The sequence below is a fragment of the Sciurus carolinensis genome, chromosome 14 (genome assembly GCF_902686445.1).
Source record: "Sciurus carolinensis chromosome 14, mSciCar1.2, whole genome shotgun sequence".
Taxonomy (NCBI): Eukaryota; Metazoa; Chordata; class Mammalia; order Rodentia; family Sciuridae; genus Sciurus; species Sciurus carolinensis.
The window spans coordinates 22,684,491-22,708,827 of record NC_062226.1 but is presented as its reverse complement, the minus strand read 5'-3'; the positions used below and the strand labels follow the sequence as shown (position 1 = coordinate 22,708,827).

Here is a 24,337-nt window from a genome sequence, read left to right as displayed (position 1 = left end):
TTCTATATATGCTTGTTGACAAACTATCGTAACAAAGTTCATACCAGAACTTAATCTAAAAAAAAGTCCTCGACAGGCAGGATAAGGAACTGCTGTATAATAACCATCTCGTAACGAATATCCTTTGAATGGAATAATTAAATCACACTGGATTTCAGGTTACCCAGGTAAATTTCCATTGTAATTAGACAACCTGCAAAACTGCCAATCCAGAATAAGAGGTATGTTTCATTTAGTCATTCAATAAATATCTAGAGTTTGCCAAGTGTGGGGCCCTGTGCTAGGCGCTGAGAAGATAAAGCCCTGACCTCATGACATGTCCACAGTGAGATCCATGAGGCAGCAGAAGGAGATTAGAAGCAGATGAAATCCCTTTTCTTCTTAGGTGAACAGTAATGAAACCTAGCCTAACAGATTGATGGGTGGTTACACTATGAAGCTGGGACCAGGTGGAAGACAGCAGTAAGGTCTCATGATCTCACCCACGGACTATTTTTTCCATATATTCCAGACACAAGAAAAGAAAAGAGAACAGTACCCTAAATGATTTGTGAGTTGCTTGCTAGCTGTGTCTTAAATATTACCGATACATCTGAAGAAGGTGATGACTTTCTAATCGATATTGACAAAGTGGCCTGCTCCATTCCAAAATTCACCACCATTTAATCAACACCATTTAATCAGCTATAGAGAGTTAGCAAGTAAAACCTGCCAATTCCTGTGATGCTAACAATGCTTTTCAGACATTGTGCTGGGGCTCAACAAATATAGGCAACACTGAAGTACTGGCTAATCTTTGGAAAAACAGTGGCCATTCAGAATAAAATTTACAACCTGCTATTGGAGCCAGCTGCTAAGACTCAACAGTACTATGTCAGAGAAATGAAGCAGCATCATTTTTATACAAAATAAACTATTTTGCACCATTACATTGCATGTAATACTGCATTTGGTGTGTGGGTAGGTGTAGATGTATGTCAGAGAGAAAAAGAAGGGAAAGTTGTTCATGAGGGCAGACCTAATAGTAATGATATTCCTTGCTTGTGTTTAGGAAGTATTCTCTGTGAGTCAGATCCTGAACTATGTGCTTTACATACATAGTTCGCCTAATGCTCATTACCAATAGAGGGTCCTACCAGCCTTATTTTATTAATTCTAAAACTGGGGCTCAGAGAATAATTTTTTCCTAGGATTATGGAATTAGTAAGTGAAGGGCCAAGATTTGAGCTGGCCTATCTTACTTCAAATCTAAGTTCTCAACCCCTGGGCAATAGTGATTCTCAGGGGTTACCACAGTTAAGGAATCTTTCTATCTTTTACTCCCTTAGTGTCAAGGACAAATAACTGCAATATTCAGAGCCTCTGCTGGACAAGGTCTTAATTACTCTCCATTAACCTAAAATGAGAAAGAGTTTCATGTTCTGGCTCCTCTGGGCCCACGCCTCACAAGGAACTCTGTTAAGTTCATGTGGTTTTGTGATTTCTATTTCTGTTTAGAAGTTTCCTCTGAGTTAAATATTTGAAAGGAGACGGCAACAAAAGGGTATAAAGAGCTGGTGTCTGAAAGCTGTTTTCTTTTTTTGACCTGAGCCTGGGGCTCAGGGTCTGGGCAGCACCCTGGGACTTCTGCAGGGTGAGTCTTCTGTCCACCACCCACAGGGCCAAGCCAGCCTACTGGCTGGCCAAACAATCATGGCTCTCATGAATATTCGCACATGTTCTTCCTCAAAGAGGCCTTCAGAAGGATGGCAGTGGGACCTGAGGAAACTTGGATGGCTTTAATTCCTTTTTGGTGCAACAGAATGTGTAGCTTGGTCACCTGTGGTCAGGGAATAAAAGACTCTGTGTCCACTCCTATCCTTTAGCAGCAAGGCCCACTGGGAAGCCTTCCTTTCCTGCCAGATGGCCCTCCACAAGAAAGTAACCCTGAAATTCCCTTCTTTGAGAGAACCCTCAATAAATACACCACACTCTTCAATGGGATTGAAGAAGCATCTAGAAGCAAATTATTAAAGAAGGTGATGTACCATTTACACAAAGAGTAATCACAGACTTTTGTTTTTGTTCCAATTCCATTTCTAAGTTTTCCACTAGGAAGTTCTGTATGGTTGATCCACAGTAGTTACTGCCTTTAAAATGTTATTTATAGAATAAATAGGACCCCAAATAATCTTGGAAATCAAATTCATCAACTTAATCCCACATATAAAGGCACACGGAGAAAGTAACTTGCAGTGAATCATCCAAATAGTTAATGCCAGAGTGATATTCCCAGAGGCATCCTGCCTCAATGAATGTGAGAACACACACACACACACACACACACGCGCACACACACACACACACACAAATGAAGCCTGAACTTATTAAAAATCTAAAAACCTGAATAAAAAACAGTAATATGCTGCAGTTAGTAAGAAAGGTAACGTGATGTTACTATGTATAAAAGCTATATAATATGCAAGTAATTTAGTTTCAGATGTCTTTTTGTCAAAGCTCCATTATGGCTATTCCTAGCTATAAAGAAAGGAGATCCTTTCTTTGGCAGCCAGTTATCTTTACAGTCGCAGTATTCACACCGAATCCTGTTAACCTCATAAATACATGCTGGTGCTCACAAGAAGGAAAGGGATGGAAAGTGAGGCTGAGGTGAACAAGATAGAGACACTGTTGCTGTAAAAACAGTGCCCTTGTGGAAGTCAGGAAACCTGCATCCCGGCTTGGGTCATGTGCTAACTCAGACCTACATTTCTCAAGTTGGGAGCTTCAGTGTCTTCATTTGTATGATGAAGGAGGCAAACATACTGAAATTCTAAATCACTTGCCTTATAAAAAGTTCTTCTTTATCACTTTTACAAAGTGGAACAAGCTCAGTGTTGAGCTCTGTGTTTGAAAAGCCAAAAGAATCAGAAGGAATATACACAAATAAACAGGAAGCAAAGCTTAGAAGGAGGGTGGCTATGTATCCTAGGTTTCCCAGAACAGTCTTGGGTTTGTGTCTGTTGTACCAGCATCCCAACCAGTTAGTGTCTGTTTTCACTATCAAAGGTGTCTCAGTTTGGATGATTCATTGCATGGCCTCTTCCACCTGTAAGGAATTTGAGGTTTGGTTCATCTTGAGGAATCTTTATCAGCTCCTGTCACCTACAGGCTGAAGCCCATATTATTTAGTGTACTATGAAGGCTTTGACCCTCTGGTCAAAACCCCATCCAGCACACCCTCTACATGAAAAGCACACCTGACCTCTTTCGATTCCTCATAGGTGAAAACCATTGCTCATGCTGATGCCTATCTTCTTCTCCAATCCCTCACTACAGAATGACAAGCTCCTCCACATCCATTGATAATGGATAATTATCGATATTATAATATATAATATTATATTATTATGATATTATAATATATAATATTATAATTCTGCCTCCTCCAGGAGGCCCTCCACTCTGGTCACTCTGCCCAGGCCTCTACCAGCACATGGACTCAACTCCTTTGTAGCACTTTCTTAGTCTCCTCTACTACAACAGAAACTCTGTAAAGAATTTTCCTTATCCTTCTTTTTACCCCTTAGCACATAATTAGCTCTCAACATCATATTTGTTGAATTAAACTGAAAACAGAAGTACCAAAAAGTCAAAGTTCTATGGCTGAAGGTCATGGTCTACAACATTCCAGTTCTGCCACTTAAAAATGAATTATCTTGGACAAATTACTTATCCTATCTTAACCTGGAAGCTTCAGTATAGAATGAGAAAAATGCAACTTTCCTTGGTGCAAGACACAAACAACACACGAAGAACCAGTCTGAATACTACTGGCACAGGGTACTGGGGTAGTAAAGGGTAATTTAGCTTCAATGGTGGTCAGGTTCCAGCCCAAATATATCAGACCAGAAAACCAGTGTCTCCCTGTTCTTCCCCAAAGAGAGAAGCCCTACCTAGGTTTATTTTATTTTACTTTATGTCCCTGCTGTGGCTTAAATGCAAAAACCTCTTCACTTGATTTTCTCTTGCCAAATTCTAGTTTTCCTCTTTTTTAATTTTCCCCAACAGAAGTGTCACCATAAAGAAAAGAGCCAGAAAGGAAAGGACTTAAAACTCGAGACAGCCTGTGGTCAAATAAGGAAGAACATCTTGACTGTCACTGATTCAACCATGGAACAAACTCAAAGGAATTCTTGGTAAAATGTCAAGTAGGGAGAAGTCAGGCCTGGGGAGGGGCACCATGACCTCACGCTGAAGGATGAACCTCCAGTGAACTATACCTTTCCAGAACATTCCCTCAGTGAGAAGCTGTCATTACTGGTGCTACAACACCAGACAATGGAAAAAGGCAGATGAAATGAGAGCCCTGAGCGTCACCAGAAGCAAAAGAAAGGAAAGGAATGTTCCTTAAAGCTTTCTCAGCCTGTGGAAACAGTGTACAGGGCTGGGCGGTATCGATGGAAACTAATGGGATCACCGTGTTTCAACATAATGGCATACTGCTGTTCAAACTTTATTACAAAATACAGCATGTGGTGGTGGTTGTTTTTATTCTAGAGAAGCAAGATAGCATGGAAGTGAAAACACATGGGTTCTGGACCCCAAGTGCCTGAGTCTGAATCCTATCTCCTATACTTAATAGCTGTGTGGTCTTGGGCAAGTTACCTAGCCTCTCTGTACCTCAATTTTTACCACCTGGAACATAAGAAACAGAAATCAATAATAGTACCTACACTCCATAGGGCTATTATTTACAGATACTAATTTCTAATATAGAATTATACTGGGCACATGATTAATGCTGCTTAAATGTTTGACAAAATTATTAGGTCTAGGACTCATTTGAAAACAGCTTTGTCCTCATGCTTACCAACTGGCATTATCAGCATAAATTTCAAAGATGCCTTTATTTTTAAGTTGACTTCTAGGAATTTGGTTATTGACCAACAAACCCTTCTTTTGATCATGAATACTGAACAGGTAATTCTGACAAAGTAAAATTGGAAACTGAAGGCTTTTCACATGGTTAATAAAACCCTAATCAATCCCAGAATAAATGAAAGTGAAACAAATGTATTGTTTACTGAGTAGCCACTGTAGCCATTTTCCAAGCTGCTGTGTTTTGAATACAAGGCACAGGTAATAGAGGTATAGTCAGGTTTGGCTCCTGTACAGCTGAATAAAGTGGCATTTACCACAGTGAATTCCCTTCGGCTTTCTCTGGTCTTCAGTTCTGAAGGCTCAGAAACTTGATTCTAACACCCCATTCATTCACTCAACAATTATGTACTGATCACCTGTTGATGCCAAATAACAGGAACTGGCAAAACAAGAAAACAGACAACCAAGCATTACAATCCCTGTCAGCCTTCACAAAGTTGACAATATGGCAGAGAAGATATTAGACATTGAAACCCAAATGCGCACAAGCCAAAGTGTTTGTGGAGGGGGCAGGGAACAAGATTGTAAGTAGACAAATTTACACTGAGCTGAGCTTTGGGTAGACCAGAACTCTTGTATCTACAGGCCCATCTTCACCATATAACCACACTCACATAGGGACAGACACAACCCAAGCAGGGAGTACGCTATGTGAAGAGAATGGCCTTAGACATCACCTTGACAAACATCTGGCTGCTTAGGATTGGGGAATCCCTATTCTAAGCTTTCCAACCACTCCTCCACCCACATCCTGTTCAGTCTCCCACTCTCACTGCTTTTCTCTGATTATTTAATTGCTGCTTCTTATATTACAATCACATTCCCACCTTGCCCCATCAAACTTCTTCACCTCAGGTGAAGTCTTCCATGTTCTAAAACTTCTTCCTTCCATTTCACAGCTATAGAAATAATGTTGTTAATTCCAGAAGAGGTTAACTGTATTCAATCTTTGTAATGTCTATTACAAAATTTAATATCTCAGAGGGCAACATTATTTCTGCTTTTTCAGGTTTGGGGTTTATGTGGTGGTGGCAGGTGTAGAAGGCATGATTAGGGCAGATGTACACCGAAACTACAGCCTTATAAAACCTCAAAATAATATCTCAACTTGCAAAACAACTTAATGAGGCACAAAAGTTAATTTTACATGAATCATTAATTATATTGCACAATGAACTACGCCAGACATTACACAAAGGTCAAAATTAAAACAAGAACTTGGCAGGTTCATAGTCCAAATTCAGTAGTCTATTTTACTGCTGGTGGTTCTATCAAGCAGCATTTGGTGTCATAATAGAAAATAGAATAATAGAAAAAGCACATGCATATGAAAAATGTCAATCAACATTTAGACTATCAGCAAGTGACCATGTGAGTCAGTACAGAAGTAAAATGTCTCATGCTGCTTAACTTCATACAAAAATAATATCTATGGTAACCTAAGGTATCTTTCATCTGTACCATGGAAAATGAGCATAGGAATGCTCAAAATCTCATTGAAAATTAAACATACAGGGAAACCATTATCATACTTCCATTAAGCTTCACTGGGCAGAATAAGACAATCTGACATCTAAGATGTTGAGGTCCCAGTGTGGACATTGCCTAAGTATTCCAGTTGATTCGACAGAGCTTTATATGACAGCAAATCCAAGATCAAATTCTCATTCCTAAAGGTCTACAAAAGGTCACAATCAATACAGCCAGAGATCATCTCCATGATGCATTTACCCTAACCAAAACAGAATGAAACAATGCACAAACCACATGGTTGATTTACTTAATGATAATCAGAGCTTTATCTCCCAGAATTTCAGAAGAGTTTCATAATCCCCAGTTATATCCCTTAGTTAAAATTCCAGGTTACATTCCCTGCTTTACAAAGAGCAAAAGCGATTATAGAAACTTCCCACTGAATTTCTGTAGGGAAAACAAATGAAGTAAAAAGTGCTTGTTTTGAAGTCAAAGGAATCAAACCCAGGGCCTCATGCATGCCCGGCCATTGCTCTATCACTGAGATACATCCCCAGCTCCTTCACGTTTTTTTTTTTTTTTTTAATTTTTGAAAATATGATCAAACATTAATCTGAATATAGTCTATGGAGAATATATAATTCAGTTTAAACAAATTCTCAGTGAACTTTTAAAATGGGCACTCTGAGCTACAAAAGAAATGTTCTGTGTCTATCCTTTAGGTGGGTATAATGGCATGGGCCAGGAAGGGCCTAGAACTTACCATATGCTCTTCAACTCTTTCCTGAGAACGTATATGTATGAAAACATACTCCCTGATCATCACCATGACTTTTTCATCCAGGAAAACTAATACTTTAAATTTAAAGGCAAAAAGTTATTTTGAGTCTACAAAAAGAATAAAATCCTGGCTTTCACCAAGAAATATGAATTGACATCCATTACTACAAGAGAAAAATTTCAAAAACATAAAAATATTCACAAAGGTGATTGTCACAAAACATCAATTCTAATCTTTGTTCATTAAATCTATATAAAACCTTGATAAACTTGCCTATGATGTAATAATTATTAAATAAAATGAGTTAAAATAGACTAATAAAAATAACTACATATGAAAGCCCATTCATATTACATAAAGCTTTCCACCTGAAAATCTGCAATACAGAGACTGTGAGGTAAAGTTCCATAATTTAGGGTCTAAGAAATCTTTCAAAAGTTAAATGAATCTGATGGGTTATTCTAGTGTTTTCTTTTTGTTGCTAGGGATCAAACCCAGAGCCTTACACATTGTGGTGCTTTCGAAACTAGATAGCCAAATCTTCAGTGACATCTTCCGTATCATCATCATTTATCCTACAGCACTGACACCAAACTTTAGATGATTCTGTAACTGCAGAAAGACTGCTATGCTGATTTTGCCACACATTTCATGTAGAGTTAACCTCATCCCCTCATAATTCCTGCATATGCACCAGGTGAATAATCACATTGCTATTTGCTGCTATTATCGAATGTAATTTATATTAAGACATTGAAAACCCATAAAGGAAGTTACAGTCAAGACAAAACTCACCAAGCACAATGACCACAGTCTTCAGAAGACTCATCATGGTATCCCGATTCCGACGGGGTCCAGAACTGTGCCGAGACATTCTCATAGTCCTCTGGCGAACGTAGCCAAAGATGTGAGCATAGAGAACCACCATTACCACAAAGGTCACCAAATTGAAAATGGCCCAGAAGACTAAGTAAGAGTCACTGTACAGGGGTGCCATGTTGGAACAATTTTCAATATCACAGATGCAGTTCCAGCCCACACTGGGTATAGCACCCATAACAATGGCCATAGTCCAGATGACCACAATGACCACCACCACCCGCCGGTTGCTCATCCGTGTATGGAGCTGCATGCGGAAAACTGTAATGTGCCTCTCAATTGCAATAGCCAGTAAGTTGGCCACAGATGCCGTCAAGCTGGTGTCAATGAGGCCCTGACGGAGGAGCCACGTGCTAACGGTCAGTCTCCGAGTGTTGGGGCCTGTGTTGAACATTAGGTAGAAGTAGGCCAACCCAGCAAAGAAGTCTGCAGCAGCCAAATTGGCCATTAAGTAATAAATAGGAAAATGGAAGCGGCGGTTGACATATATTGCCACCATGACCAGTAAGTTGGCCAACATGATGAAGATACAAACTGTGATCCCAAGTCCCATCACCAGCTTGCTGACTGTGTTCCATTCTGTGGCAAGATACTTTCCACTCCGGTTATAGAAGAAGGCGATAGACTCATTGTAGAAGCACTGTGGTTGATTCATGGCTGTGAACTAAAAGAGAAAGGAGGAAAGATGATGAAAAGAGAATAAAGAAACCACAGATTCAAATTTAAAGATGTACAGATGACATGAGACTTCTTTGGTATATGTAGCAGAAAAACAAAAGCAAAGAATTTGAAAATCTGATCCTGTATAAAATCCTATGATTATATTCATACCCTAAGGTTTCTCAAAGTCCTTAAGATTAAAGACAGTTGGAGTTAAATAAATGACAAGGTCTCAGCTTGGTGGTTGCATGTCATTGAAGTCTACTAGAAAAGCCACATGGCCTAGCAATCTTGCTTAAAATACATGAGACAGACAAAATTTTTGCAGAACACTGCAATTGGACTATTTACCATAGTAAATTCTATTTTCATCTGTTATTTAGGGAATCTGTAAACAGAGGCGGTTTATGTATAGAGTATCATTGCCCTATTATTCTGCATTTCTTTTCTCACATAGTATGTTCAATCTGTGATAGACATTTGGTAATGCAGGCTCCCACAAGCACCATCAGTTCCAACATTTCAAAGAGGTCACTATGCATCAAAGGTTCTCTGGCCAAAGCCAGCATTTGCTACTCAACATTCCTGTGGTCAACACAGCTTACCCCCAAGACTCCTCAGCCCCAGAATAGCATTCATCAACCAATCTATGCCACTAGAGAGCTTCTTCTTTTTGGAGGACCTAATATAACCTCCAAGGAGCAGTTGATATTTGACACTGCTCTGTGAGAAGTAGAATATATTTAGATTAGATGAAGTATATCTTTTCAAATGTGAATGACAAAGCTTCATAACATGTTAACTTATTTTTCAACATCAGTGATCAGAATATATTTATACTTTCATTTGAATCCAGAAGGGATTGAAACAGTCTCAAGTAGAATAATAAGGGTAATCAATAAAACTAAAACAAAATTAGAAAATAAAAGGTAACAGAGAAGAAACTAGAAAATTACACAAAACATAGAATAAATCACTCTACCTAAAACCTTAAGTTTGTCTGAGACTTTTAAATTTAGAAAATATTTCTTGAAGACACTTCACATTCTACCTTTTTTCTTTTGCTTTGCTTCTAGTAAATTCTTAGCAAATATGACAGTTTTAACCACTATTTTGATAAAATATTCTACTGAATATTCATTGGTTACACATTTGATGTTTATGAAACACTGAAAATTTCAAAACACCCAAGTGGCTAGTCTTTGGACAATGTCTCTTTCCTCATCCAGACTTTAATAGTCTGAGATCACACCTCTAACATTATACATTAACATGCTGTATAATCATTGACCCCTTTACTTTTCCATTTATTAAAGAGATCGTGTACCATGGACAAAGTGAGGACATCGTTTACCCTTCACAGCATCTCACGTACTTTTCACAGTGTCTCACCCATTAGAAATCAGAGAGCTTAGCTTGTAGTGTTCCAGTCCACTCCACATCTTGCCATTATTCTGCCTAATCCACTTAATTTTCTTGCCTTTCATTTTCTTGACCTCATTGCTAAGGACCTTTTCTTCTATTACAACTCAGCTGCCCACAGCCATGGTCACACCCTGCAACCACCCAGAACGGGCTCCCTTTGGAAATTAGATATTCTAATTGCTCATTATGATTTCCCATTCTTCAAATTATCTCACTTAAACTCCAGTACTTCGGTTTTTTGTTTGTTTGTTTGTTTTGTTTTGTTTTTGTTTTTGTTCATGTTTTTGGTACTAATAAGGGTTGAACCCCGGGGCACTCAGCCACATTCCCAGTCCTTTCTTTTTCACTTTGAGGCAGAGTCTCACTAAGTTGCTTAAGGCCTTGCTAAATTGGTGAGGCTAGCTTTGAATTTTAGATCCTCCAATCTCAGCCTCCCAAGCCACCGGGATTACAGGTATGCACCAACACACCCAGCAGTACTTTGGTTCTTTGCAATTATCTGTTTCCTTGACCCTTCTACTTTTCCCAATGGAATACCCTTCCCACCTTTCCTTTTCTCTTATCCTGCTTAAATTACATAGTAATTCATTTCAACATCTTTGTTGCTAACACAGGAACACAGTTGCTTCCTGAAGAAATTAGGGCCAGATGTCCTTAACAATTCAGAATTTTTCTGGTTTTAAGAACAGTTATATAGTGCACATTCCATATAAAGCATCCCCAGTAGAGGTTGAGGCAGCACTCCATAATCACACATTTTGATTTGTAAGCTAAAACATATCAATGATAAAGGGAAAGATACTGAAGACTTTCTCTGGACACAGAATTTTTTAAATCAAATATCAAGCATATATTAGTTTCACAGCATTCTAATTTCTGAAAACCAATTACTAAGTCAAGAAGGAATATGTGCAATTTCTTAATCCTTCCCAAATAGAAAAATTTTTTCTATTTATTTAAATTTATTAAGGATAATGAAGTAAAAAGTAAAAGTTATCTTTTTGAGCTATAATATGCTAAGATATTTAAAACTGACAATTTTTCCCAATGGGATTTCAGATACTAAATCAGCAGATAGCATGTGACTCAGTTCTATACCATTCTTGTTCTCTCAGAAACTGAGTGCTAAGCTAGGTGTGGTGGCACACACCTATAATCCGAGGGCTTGGGAGGCTGAGGCAGGAGGATCATGAGTTTCAAAGGCAGCCTCAGCAACTTAGCAAGGCCCTAAGCAACTCAACAAGACCCTGTCTCTAATAAAATATAAAAAAGGGCTGGAGATGTGGTTCAGTGGTTAAATGCCCCTGGGCTCAATCCCTTATACAAAAACAGAAAGGGGGTGGGGAGAGGGGGAAAGGGGGAGAGGGAGAGAGGGAGAGAGAGGGAGAGAGGGAGGGAGAGGGAGAGGGAGAGGGAGGGGGGGAGGGGGAGGGAGAGAGAGAGAGAGAGAGAGAGAGGGAGGGAGGGAGAGAGAGAGAGAGGGAGAGAGGGAGAGAGAGAGAGAGGGAGGGAGGGAGGGAGAGGGAGAGGGAGGGGGGGAGGGGGAGAGAGAGAGAGAGAGAGAGAGAGACTGAGTGCTGATACCATAAAAACTAGACTATATTTAGTGATAAAATATTATTTTTGAAACTCAGTTTTATCTTCTGTGAAATGAGGAAAATAGACTAAGTGATATATAAAGTCTATTTCAGATTTAAAATTCTATACAAAGAGGATTCTGAGTAAGAACTCTGCATTTCATGAAAATTACCAACTAAATATTAAAGGAACAGAAAAATGTACCAGGACTTAATATCTAGTCTGGGGATGTAACTAAGCAATAGAATGCTAATGCTTGCCTCAGATGTACATGTACCTGGGTTCGATACCCAGCACCTCCCACTATAGCACACTTAGGGGAAAAGAAAAGAGGGGAAAAAAAGAAAAATTAAATTGTAGAACATTTATGATCTGTGTCCTCAATGTGCTTTGTTAGGGTACTAGCATTAAAAATAAAACTAGTCCTTATTGAGACAACAAAAATCCCAGTAAAAACTACATGGAGATTGGATTATTTTCATATTGGTACTATAATAAAATGCTATAAACTTGAAACACACAAATTTATACTTATAGTCCTGGACATCAGAAGTAAAAAGTGGGATAAAACCAGGGTGCTGGCAAGGCTATGTTCCTTTCCAGGGGCTCTACACAAGAATCTTTTCTGATGTCTACAGGATTAAGACATTCTAAGGATTAAGTAATGGATATCTTTGGAAGTCATCATTAGACCTAGCAGAACAAATTGAAAAACAATTTCTGAATTAAAAACAGCAACCCAGGACAATAACATATAAAAATTCCAGAAAATGGAAATGGCAAGTATAAGACTTAATAAATTCACCCAGCACTCAGAGAAGAGGGTCAGAGATGACAAGAACAAAGGAAAATATGTATATATAGGAAAAACTTGAGTCCTACTAGGAACCCAAAAAAGATTAGGGCAGAGTTGAAGCAACACAGCTCCAAACAAAAAAAAGTTATGGCTTAAGAAAAAAGATCTCAGTTTACTGGTTTAAGTTATATAAATTACAAAACAAAGTCAATTAAAAGCAACTAAAATGTAGCTTGATATGATTTTGCAATTTCGGGGTAAAGAAAAAATTTTAGGAGTATAGCAAAAAAAATCAAATAGAATACAACTGAATCAAATATGTAACAGAAAGAACAGAGTATCTGTAAGCTTTTGATAGAGTTCCTAAGGACAGGACCCACACAGATTATCCACTCTATGGAGAAAATATCTGAGGTCTGGAAGCCCCACATTCATCTACACTGATTTTTTTTTTTTTCACATAAGGACAAAAAAGAAGAGTACTAGACATGCAGAGTGCAGAAAATAACATCATCTGTGTTTCCCCGCTAAAGAAAATACCTGTAAAAATAAGTCATGAGAAAAGTAAGGGAAAAAAACTTAATACCTATAAAAATATTAATAAGAAAAACCTTATACCTATAAAAATATTAATAATAGTCTAGGATCAAAAAATCACTTAATATACCAAAATATCTTGAATTCAGGGAGCACAATTTAACTATATGTAAATTTCTCTTATTACTAGGTAAAGAAGCAAAACATAATAAACTGACAATTTCAAAACTAAATTTTAAATATACTGATTCAAAAACCACCGAATTAGATAATATACTAAAGTATTTCATATGACTGGAGAAAAACAGAATGAGAAAAGGAGAAAGGATGAACAATGTGTAGAATGGCAAATTTATATCATTTATCTAGTTAAGATTAGAAATAGTATGATATGTCAAATATATTCTACTGTCACATATAACTAAAAAGAAAGAAATTTAAAAACATCAAAAAAAAAAGATTAGAAATGCTTTTCTTTTCCTCTTTAGAAAAGTAATGTTTATTGCAAAAAATTTAGGGAAAAACAAAAATATATTCAGATGAAACTCACTAAATATTTTTTAAAAGATTACTCTAAAATTCAAATTACTTCAGTTAGAAATTTCTCTGTTATAAGAAGTTATCAAAGTTTGCCCTGCCCAAGAAACAAAACTACAAATGAGATAGAAAATTAAATCGTCCTCCATGGTAACAAGTCCACAATGGAGCCCTTTTCCTCCTCTAATCACTACATCTCAGGATGACTGTGGGGCGGGGCTTAAGGGCTGCTGCTACAGAGAGTAGAGTTCCAAATCTCAGAAATCTACCTCTGTCCTATCTATGAGGGAAATCATAACAATTCCACCAAAACTATATTTTGAAGAGGCACACGTGCTATTCACACTTACTGTGCAGTTCATTTATTCATTCACACATTCACAAGCATTCACGGAACACCAGGTGTAAGCATGGTACTGCTCGATGCCTTCAGGGACACCAAAATGATACATCTGAGCACCTGCACTAGAGCCACTCATGGCCCATCTGATGCACTTTTTAATCTCCTGCAAGACAATTACATATTCACTGACCAAGAGGAAAAGGAAACACCTGGCATAAACTCACGGACTAGTAATTAAACCTATGTGATTTATAAGTATTCAGGTAAGAATGTAAATATATACTCTACTGACATACTCTAAAAGAGAGGTTTTAATCTATGCTGGATATAAAAGCAGAAATAAGGTATAAATCAGGCCCACACTGTTCCCACTTCTGATAAAGCATAACAATGGCATGGGTGAGGACCTAATACATGGCCTCTGCTAACCACGTCTTCCTGATTTTGACGCCCACCAGTTGATTTGGTCTTCACCAAGTTCCATAACTCCTCTGAGTTCTCAATTTTCTCATTATTAAATTGAGGAATGAAGGATCTCTAAGATCTTTTCAATTCTAGTTCTTAAATCTAAAATAGTCAGACCTTTGACATACTTCCTCCTCCCATAAAGATTAGAAAAGAAATAGCATAGAATTTATTCAAATACCATTAAATCTACTGACAAGAATAATAGTTCCCATCTTAGAGCCTCCAGTTAGAAACAAACACAAAAGGATGATTTCCCACTAGAACTAGAAAAGAGGCCACAAAACAACACTGATAAACCCCAAAAGGTATTAAAACTGGACTCCTTACAACTGCTGAAGAACATGCAAATTTTAAAAAGTTTATCTGAAAAAGTACATCAAGCACCAGTTATAAAGCAACAAAGTATCTCAATATAATATATAAATATGTATAAAGCAACTATGAAAAACACAGCAATTATAGGCCAATGAAAATGCTTTTTCTCTGTCATAGCCCTTGTTCATCAGGCTAAAAACAGGTGGGCATCATCATCATCATCACACTTTCCAAATTTCCAGAGAATTTTGTGTTATCCCCAACAGAAGGAATGGTAAAAATCACTAAAAACACTACAATGTACTCACTACAATATAAAAGTAGACTTCTAGATAGATCACCGAGGTAAGAGAGAACTGAAAACCAGGTGATAGGCTACCCTGGCAGCAGATTATCAAAGACTCTGGGGACAAGATTTTAAAGACAACTAGAAAACAAAACCCAAAGGGTTTAAACCTTCATAAACCAAACACCATCTCTACAATGCATTCATTCTAGAATAAAAGGATCACAACAATTATGCAGTTTGTTCTGTGAAAAAAATGAAAAATTATTTGCACAAGCTCATTCTTTGTTCAGGCTAATAACAGAATGTATATTTCTTATCAATATGTTCCATTCAATTTTAAAAGATAGGATTATATGCTTCTTTTAGTTTTTACCATCTTCTACTACATTACCTTACTGTGCTCTTTTATTACAAAATTGCTTGTCTCTGTAAACTATACTTTCTTTTTCTGTGGTTAGGTAAGAGAAACCCATAAAATATGCAATAAAAAAGCAGCATGTGATATTTAAAATAGTATTTAACCTCCTCTTTGTCCAGACCTTTTTTTTTTTTTTAATTCAAGCAAAAAGTACATATAAAAATTCTGCTTAGATGTAAAGCATCAGTTGAAATAGTAAAATATAATGGTGTGATAAATGACTATAATTTTTTTTGGGGGGGGGGATTAAACTCAGGGGCACTCAACCACTGAGCCACATCCCCAGTCCTATTTTGTATTTTATTTAGAGACAGGGTCTCACTGAGTTGCTTAGTGCCTCACTTTTGCTGTGATTAGCTTTGAACTCATGATCCTCCTGCTTCAGCTTCCCAAGACACTGGGATTATAGGCATATGCCACCATACCTGGCTCTATAATCTTCATATTTTATGTTCCCAATCATTTGCCACCTTGTTTTCTGCCTTGTCTTTCTCCACTGCCATAGGATTGAATTATAGGTTTGGATTTTTTTTTCTTGTCTGTTTGTTTGTTTTGTATCAGGGATTGAACCTAGGGATACTCAACCACTGAGTCACATCCTGAGCCCTTTTTTAATTTTTAATTTTGACATAGGGTCTTGTTAAGTTCCTTAGGGCCTTGCTAAGTTGCTGAGACTGGCTTTACACTTATGATCCTCCTATCTCAGTCTCCCAAATTGCTTGAATTTCAGGCAACAGTACCCCACCCATGTATAGGTTTGATGGCCCTAGTGTTCCAAGCTTCTCTTGAAAGAGACAGTGGACTGAGTCTCTCTACATGGATGTGTCTCACAGAGGTCAGATTTACACCTATCCATGTCATCTCTACACAACCTAGCATGTCTGTTAAGGGTAAACCCTGAACTCTGACCTAGGCCACTGGGCCACAGGGTCAGAATTCTCACTGGGTCCTGCCCTCCATTATTTTGCCATGTTATTCTATAACCTAATCAACCACAATTAAGATAATGCTAGGCAGACTTCTAGAGTATGCAAAGCTCTCAGAGTTGAGGCTCATACCTGAATCTGGTCTTCCTTCCAGGCCTGAACTAAGACTCCAAACTCCCTGTGCTGGCTGGTGGAAATTCATCTAAGTAAAAAATATTTTGAAATCACCTGCTGGACATTCAAACTTTGAAATCAGGCAGCCACCTAGTTCAACAAAAACCACACCCTACTATTCTTCCTGCAGGATTTGACCTTTTGCTGCTAAAGGTTGTCTGAATCTTTGAAAGTTACTTTATTGCCAACCTAGGCTTACAGAAAGGAATCTACTCCACAGACTTTTCTGATGCTAAGCAGCACATACCAATACACTTTCACTTCTCTCCAGCCTGAGCCTGCCTAGAACAATCATTTATGGAAAGGAAGGAGTTTAACTAAGGACAGTGCTTAAGCGATGTTATATAATTAGCAAATGGCAATACAGACACACAGTAAAAACAGGCTGAGGTTTTCTTTATTTTTCAATGACAGTTTTATTATAGTAAGTTACAGATCTTGAATTTTTTATTTATTATTTATATATGTGTGCATGTCCATATATATATATATATATATATATATATATATATATAAACACACTTATATATGTATACACACACACACACACATATATATTTCTTGTTTGTTTGTTTTCTGTTTTTGCAGGGATCAACCCAGGGCATCTCTCATGCTGAGCAAGCACTCTATTACTGAGCTGCTAAGCTCCACCCCTAGCCCAAGGTATGGATCTTGAAACAGATACCCACTGAACTCTTAGGATTATGGTAAAAACAGCAGGCCATTGTCCCACCTTTATGTTTATTCATGGAAAATCTGCAAGAAAAGTTCAAAGAAAAATAGCTGGAGAACCTAGGAGTGTGAAAAGAAGAACAGACAAAACACATCACTATGAGCAGTAAGAAGGAGAAAACCTCACATGCTTTGAAGGTGTAACTCCATTAATCATTAAAGATTAAACCAATAAAAAAAATTAGAAAGAAAAAAATCTACCAACAGGAAAGCTATCATTTGTGGTTTACCCTAGGTTATCCTGTACATTTTATCTTATGAAAAGAAAATTCAAAATGTGCTCTCAGATTCCAAAGTAAGATATCCTCTCAAACTTTATCTGAGTTTATAAACACAGAGGGGGCATAAATGAATTTAAATGGCAATATGAGAACAAATCTAATTCCTAATAGAAACATGGTTCAAGATGGAGTAAGTCAGAAATCTCAATGTTTATCTCCATGTGCATTTATTCCTGGCAATACATTGGAGTTTTCTGTAGAGTGTTTATCTAAGTTGGCATTCCTTTGATAGATCTTCTGGCATAACACATATGCACATTATATACACAGACCATATGTAGCAGGAACCACTTTCTTTCTGTAAAAAACTGAGAATAATCATGGAGAAAATGGAAAGAACTAACATATGCCTGGTATCTATTGAAGGGTTGATACTACACAAAACACTGAGCAGATGTTTTGACATTTAAATTTGTGAGCACAGTACATATTATTTTAATTCTACAGGTTAAAAAAATAAAGCTGAAAGAGATACCTATACTGAAAGGTCTTCTAGCTACAATGGCTTAGCTTTGAATTAAAAATCTACCTGTATCTAAGCCGATGCACTCTCTTTCTCAATTCCATGTTAGGGAGTCACACCACACCATATCTTTATTATGTGGCACCAGAAACTTCATACAATAGTTAACACATACTGCATTAGTTCTTCATTCTTCAATTAATCATTCATGCATTAGTCTAAAAGAAAGTACTATCAGAAGATATCCACAATTCCTTATGTCAGAACTTAACAACTGCAACCACTGTAATAATTCCTTTACCATTATATTCCTCAATAGTGAAACATTCTGATTATCAATATAATCTTCCTTTTTTAGAAAATAAAGTAGAAAAATGGAACTGTATTCTTAAACCTTACAAGTCATTAAATGTTTTTGTGCATATGAGTAAACTGATCTCATCAATGTTTTTTTAACACACTAACTGCAAAAATGCTTTTCAGAAAAGCAAGTAGAGAAATCTGAATACAAACTGATTACAAAAGTGATATTAAAGGGTTATTTTTCATTTTGTTTAGTGTGATGATGGTACTGTGGTTATGCAAACAAATTATTTCCTAGAGATGAATACTGACACGTAAGGGTTGTGATGAGATGACATAATGTCGGGATTACTTTAAAATGCTTCACACCCTCCCTACCCACCAAAATGGGAGCAACTAAAACCCTACAGCAAAATGCTAGGAAATATTGAGTCTAGATGGGGTGGCTATATTGAGAGTCACAATATGATTCTTTTCATTTTTGTGAATGTTTGAAAACTGCTATAACAAAGTTCTAAGAAAAAATACAGAAATCTTTAAACTTTGAAAAAATGCAACCCATTTAATGTGAATCTCAGTTGCTTTAATCCAAAATACTCACTCTCTGATAACAGAAATAAGACCTTCTAAAATATAGATCTTCGAAATACAATGGAATTTGGGATAATCTATAGGCAACAATGTTCAAAAATATACTTGCCTTCCAACAGACAACATGCAGAGAGGCCAATCACCTTTTATTGGAACACTGAAGAAGAATTAAAGGAATACCTTAACTGAAAGCTACCAGAAATCTCCTGGAAGGATCAAAATATATTTGTGTCCTTGACTAAAAAACAAACAGTTCCTTAGCACATGAAAGACAGAATGAAGCACTTTGTAAAACACTGAAGGAAAAGATTCCCTCCTTGTTAAAAATCACAGGTGTGGGAATCAAATACCTTGTTCTCACACACCTCTTCTGCCCTCTGTTACCAGTTTGGGGTTTGAACAAAGCCAAATCACACATTCAGATTTTAAACTATTGACCCTTCCATTAAAATGAAAACAGCCTGGTGCAAGTGGCACACACGCATAATCCCAGGTATTTGGGAGACTGAGCCAGGAAGATTGAAAGTTTGAGGCCAGCCTTGACCTCAGTGAGATCCCATCTCAAATTTAAAAATAAAAAGGGCTGGGAATGAGGCTGGGGTTGTAGCTCAGTGGTAGAGCACTTGCCTGGCACGTGTAAGACACTGGGTTTGATTCTCAGCACCACATAAAAATAAAGGTATTGTGTCCATCTACAACTAAAAATAATTTTTAAAAGGTGGGGGGGGGGGGGCTGGGAATGAAGCTTAATTGGTAGAGTTCCCCTGGGTTCAATCCCTAGTAGTACCACCAAAACAAAATTTAAAAAAAAAATTTCTAATCTAAATTCTACTTATTCTACCCACAGCAACCTGATCAACCACAATTACAGAAATGCGTTTATAAACAGAGTTCTAGAAACAGAAAATGGTTATTGAGAGTGGCAAGTTAAGTTTTTCAGTTCCCTATCCCATCCCCACTCCCTCAATGACCCCAAGACATGAACACATTAATTTCACCTAGTGATGAACAGGTTTCCTGCCTGCAAACACATCCTTGGAGCTTCCTTTGGATAAGGAAGCTCTTTATCAGTGTCTGGAATAGCAGAACTATAAATCAGCAACATCCTGAGGCTGCTAGTCTAGTTTCGCCCTGGGATTCATCTACTTTTGTAAGGTGCTCTCTCAGCAGGAGAAAACCAAAATCCGGCTTGCAGCAGTAAAGCAGAGAATACAAACTTGTCCCACTTCAAAGCACAAGGCCTATCTTTCACTAACTGCATAGCAATCCCAGCAGGGGTGACAATGAAAGCTTTCTTCCATATTATTGTTTGAAACAATCACAGGCTATTGGTTCATATTAATTAGTTTATGTCTAATATTAGGCAGCCTTAACTAGAAAAATGTTCTTTGTTACCAAATGAATGGAGAAACAAACAAACCAAAAGCTTTTTTTTTTTTAATTGTTGTTTTTAACTTGGAAAAACATTTTCAGAACTTTCACACTTGAATGTAAGTTTATCTTTACACAAGTCCCTGAATTCACTCTAAAAGAGTGTATAAGTGCATGTGCCGGACAATACCAGACTAAGATGACTGAATGAACTTCTCATTACCTGCTGCCTAAGGGGATACTGAATTTAAATAATTTTAACTTTCTCTGAGCCTGGAAAACACTGCTAATGGGAAAGAAGACATCAGTACAGGCTTGGAGGCAAGGGTAAGCTAGACGTGGATTACAATTTGTACAAATTCCATGGGAAGACTAACATATAATCAGGCCCATAAACAACCAGGGGATCCTGGAACAAGTGACCCAATGGCCTTCATCTCTCCTGAAGCCACCTCTCTTTGTGACCTAATGCCCCAGCTTATTGCTAACTCCTTCCAAATGGGCTTAGTCCCACAACAATCAGAAGCTACCACTGTTCCCCAAATATGACAAACAATAATGAAACTCATGACCCTGGCTGACATTGACAGAGAATTTGTTCAGCAGAAATGTCAAAAGTCAGAACTTGAACCCATGTCTAAGACTCCAAAGCCTGGGTAATCACTAAACTACACAAGCTTCTTTAAGATCAATATTAAATTCCTTAACATGGCTTGCAAGGCCCTGCAAAATCTCCAACTTTACAACCTAACTCATCTATGCTGATGCTTAGTATTTGCCAGTTTCTGTAAACACTCCACCCTAGCTCATTTCAAGCAACCAGCAAGAAGTCAACTGGCTCACAAAATTCTTGAAAACATAACAATTGGCTTTTATGAGGTGGCAAGGGTGGTTCTAGGGACATCACTGTCTACAACCCCAAGTCCCACTATACTGTGAGGACCCTGAACCAAAATCTAAGTACTGTGCTCTCTCTCACCTTGGGACATTGGCACCTGCTCTTTCTTTCTCTTGCCAAAATATCTTAAAGTCTTTCATTAGTTCCCAGTCTGCCAATCTTCCTTCAAGAAGTCTTCCCTGATCCTCTGAGTCCTTATTTTCTGGGTGTTCTGCTTTACTCCTGAAATATCCATACTTTCTGTCTCAGTATTTGTGACACAGGGTTGTAATTTTTTGTTCCTTAATCTGTGTATCTTCTACTATGTTTCTAAACTCCAACAGGACAAAAGCCTTAATTATCTTATCTGCTCTTGTATCCCCAGGCCTGCTGTAGTGCTTGCTAAACAGGAACACTTGCAAATATGCATGGGCAGTAAGTGCCAGACACTATTTTAAGTTTTATACATGTTTTCTGAGATCATCTTTAAAACAACTCCATGAGGCTGGCTCCATTACTGCTCTGCTCATTTTGTACATGAGGAAATGGAGGCAACTTGAAGAGGCGAGCACCATCCCCTCAGACTCAATCAGTAAAGCTGGAGCCAGGATTTTAACCCAGGCAGTGTGACTAGGAGGCCATTTGCACCCTTCAAAAAGCCAGTGTTCCTTGACTTTTTTTTCTTTTCATTAGTGACCCTCAAGGAGAAAATTTAATTAAATTTAAATTCTCTCTAATGAGAAATTAAATACAAAAGAGAAATTTTCTGGGTAAGATTAAGCTTTGGAGGGATATTTCATCTCCCAAGATCCAAATTTGGCCCTCTTGGTAGCAATATCATTTTATTGGAAATGTATGTGCTGAACTTTTCACTTTGCATTTCCATTTATGTACCATATGTCTATCCCTAAAAACACATGGTCTCATTTTACAGTTTTAATGTTATCTTCCTATAAGAATTATTCTGCATCTCCCCCCCCACCACCCCATAAGATTCCACAGGGCAATATAGCTGTGTTGATAGCCTCATTTTTTAACTGGAACATGATATTTCAATCATATTCACATACCTGAATTTATTAAGTCCTTCCACTACTGAATATTCAGAAAGTTTTATGCTTCTTGGTTTTTAACCAATGCTTCAATGAATATCTTTATGCATTCTGCTTGATCTCACATGACAGAGTTTTTATAGGGAATGTACAAAGGTATATAGTTTTTATATCTATTATCAAATTATCACCCTCCACCCCCAAGTGACTTTATGAGTACACATTTCCTCACGTGTTTATATTAAATATGGCCTCTTTCTACCCTGGGTGGTGTTAAACATTCTAATTAAATGAGTCATTTGAAAGTATTTATATTACTCATCAGCTGACAGTAGTTTGTGTAACAGGAAAGGTGTGGAGATAGGTTGATGTTGTTGGAAATGCTAACAAATGGCAGGGGCACTTGTGTGCTAAAATACCTAAGTCACTTCACAGAAGACCAAGAACAGTCATTACCTGGGAACAGCTGCACTGGACTTTGAAATGGTGACCTTGGGCAATAAGCATTAAATCTCTCTAGCTATTCTCAAAGATTCTCAGGCACAAAAAACTACCAAGGGTAAAGAAAATCAAACATGCCAGGTAAATGGATCTTGAAAGGGCAATGATCCATTTATCAGAAAGAGAAAGGCACATGATGGAGGTAACACTAAACATCCTAGAAAAGTATACTAAAAGCTATGAAGAACAGTAAGGACTTGAGCAACATGATAAAATCCCAGGTTTTTTTGGGGGGAAAGCATTTAAAGTAAATGAAGTAAAAAGGTCCCTTTCTCCTTTCTCCCTCTCTTTACTCTTTTCTTTAAAAAGGATAGACACCCTTACTAGAAACATATGAAATTCAATAGTCTGCAAAAACATACAAAAATAAAAGTGTGTATCATCAAGATTCGAATTTCAATCCACATGGTTCTTTCCTTATTTTCTCTAACCTTGGTCTAAAAATGATTGCCATAAATGAGATGCCATACTTTGAAGAGTGAGCTAAAAGGAAGAACTCATGAGAAACTACACTCGCTGAGCACCTTCCGTGTGCCTTCCATGTATTTTACCATTTAATCTAACCACTATGAAAAGTACAGTTACATGAGAGGAACATGAAGCTAAGAAAGGCTGGCACAGTTCAGGCCTTTCACCCAGCAATCCAAGGCCCAGGGATGTAAACTGAGGCTTGCTAACTCCAAGTCGATTTTCCTGTTGAACCACACTGCTGCTGAGCCTGAACGAGTCCAGTGACTACTCAGACAGAGCAGGTTATAAAATAATCCAAAGACAGTGTCCCTGCGGTACTGCTGCACTGTTCTTCAGTGGACAGGAAAATTACCCTGACGACCGTCCAGAAGTCTCAAGAACTACATTTTATTTCTAAGTTCCTACAATAAGTCAAGGCAAAATACGTATTTCTAGGAGGAAGACAACAAGGCAGCATTGCAAAACTTGATCCATTCTGAGTTATTTCATTAGTATCCCCCCACCCCATCCCACCCCAAAAATATAAACAAGAAAGGGAAGCAGAATTTACTACTCACTTGTCTTGATCTGGAGTCTGATGCCTAGAGTAACAGACAGACATCCTAAGCACTGAAAACCGAGGTCCCCTGAAAACAGAGGCCAGCTCACTAACATCACTTGTTCATTGTTCCAGCTGCTTCCTGGACTAAATGGCACCTCACTCACAAAAGAACCATTATCTAAGCACCCACCAAATCATAAGAGATGCACACAATCCCTACAGTCAAACATCCTTCTGAAACTCAATTTAAATATTCATGAAAACTTTGATTAGCCCATGTCTCTGCTAGTGTGAATCACTTACCTGGGACTGTGAAATCAGAGGGGTGGAAGTAGAGGCAGCAGCCATGACAGCTCTGCAGTGGTGGGTAGCAATTAGACCCCAGCACTACAATGCCAAACACAGGAGCCAATTCTTGTGGTCACTGATCAGATCAGGGTCATACTAGAAGAAACTGTGAACCTGGAAAATAACAGTAAAAGCCACAGTTAGTGCAAGAGGACGGTGCAAGAGAGTGAAGTACCACTGTCTACAGGAAGTAAAATCCCTACACCAAGTGCCAAATACTAGCACAATGAAAACAGGAACCCAGTAGGAAAACCCTAACATCCAAAAGTCATGATTTCTTGTAT

The 24,337-nt window shown here is 37.8% G+C and overlaps 1 protein-coding gene across 6 annotated transcripts in view; it reads right to left on the bottom strand.

The window, feature by feature from the left end:
- The window catches only part of Lpar1 (lysophosphatidic acid receptor 1), a 156,867-nt gene that overhangs the window by 61,301 nt on the left and 71,229 nt on the right, over nucleotides 1-24,337 (bottom strand). For 5 of the 6 annotated variants that reach the window (XM_047525737.1, XM_047525740.1, XM_047525739.1 and 2 more), the window contains exons 2-3: nucleotides 24,009-24,167; nucleotides 7,973-8,720 (exon numbers count right to left, since the gene is read on the bottom strand). In XM_047525737.1, coding sequence (XP_047381693.1) covers nucleotides 7,973-8,720; nucleotides 24,009-24,053 — 793 coding nt within the window. In that variant the 5' untranslated portion in view covers nucleotides 24,054-24,167. Of the gene's footprint in view, nucleotides 1-7,972; nucleotides 8,721-23,721; nucleotides 23,838-24,008; nucleotides 24,168-24,337 lie in introns of those variants that run through there. The other variant, XM_047525741.1, reaches the window with a different exon arrangement.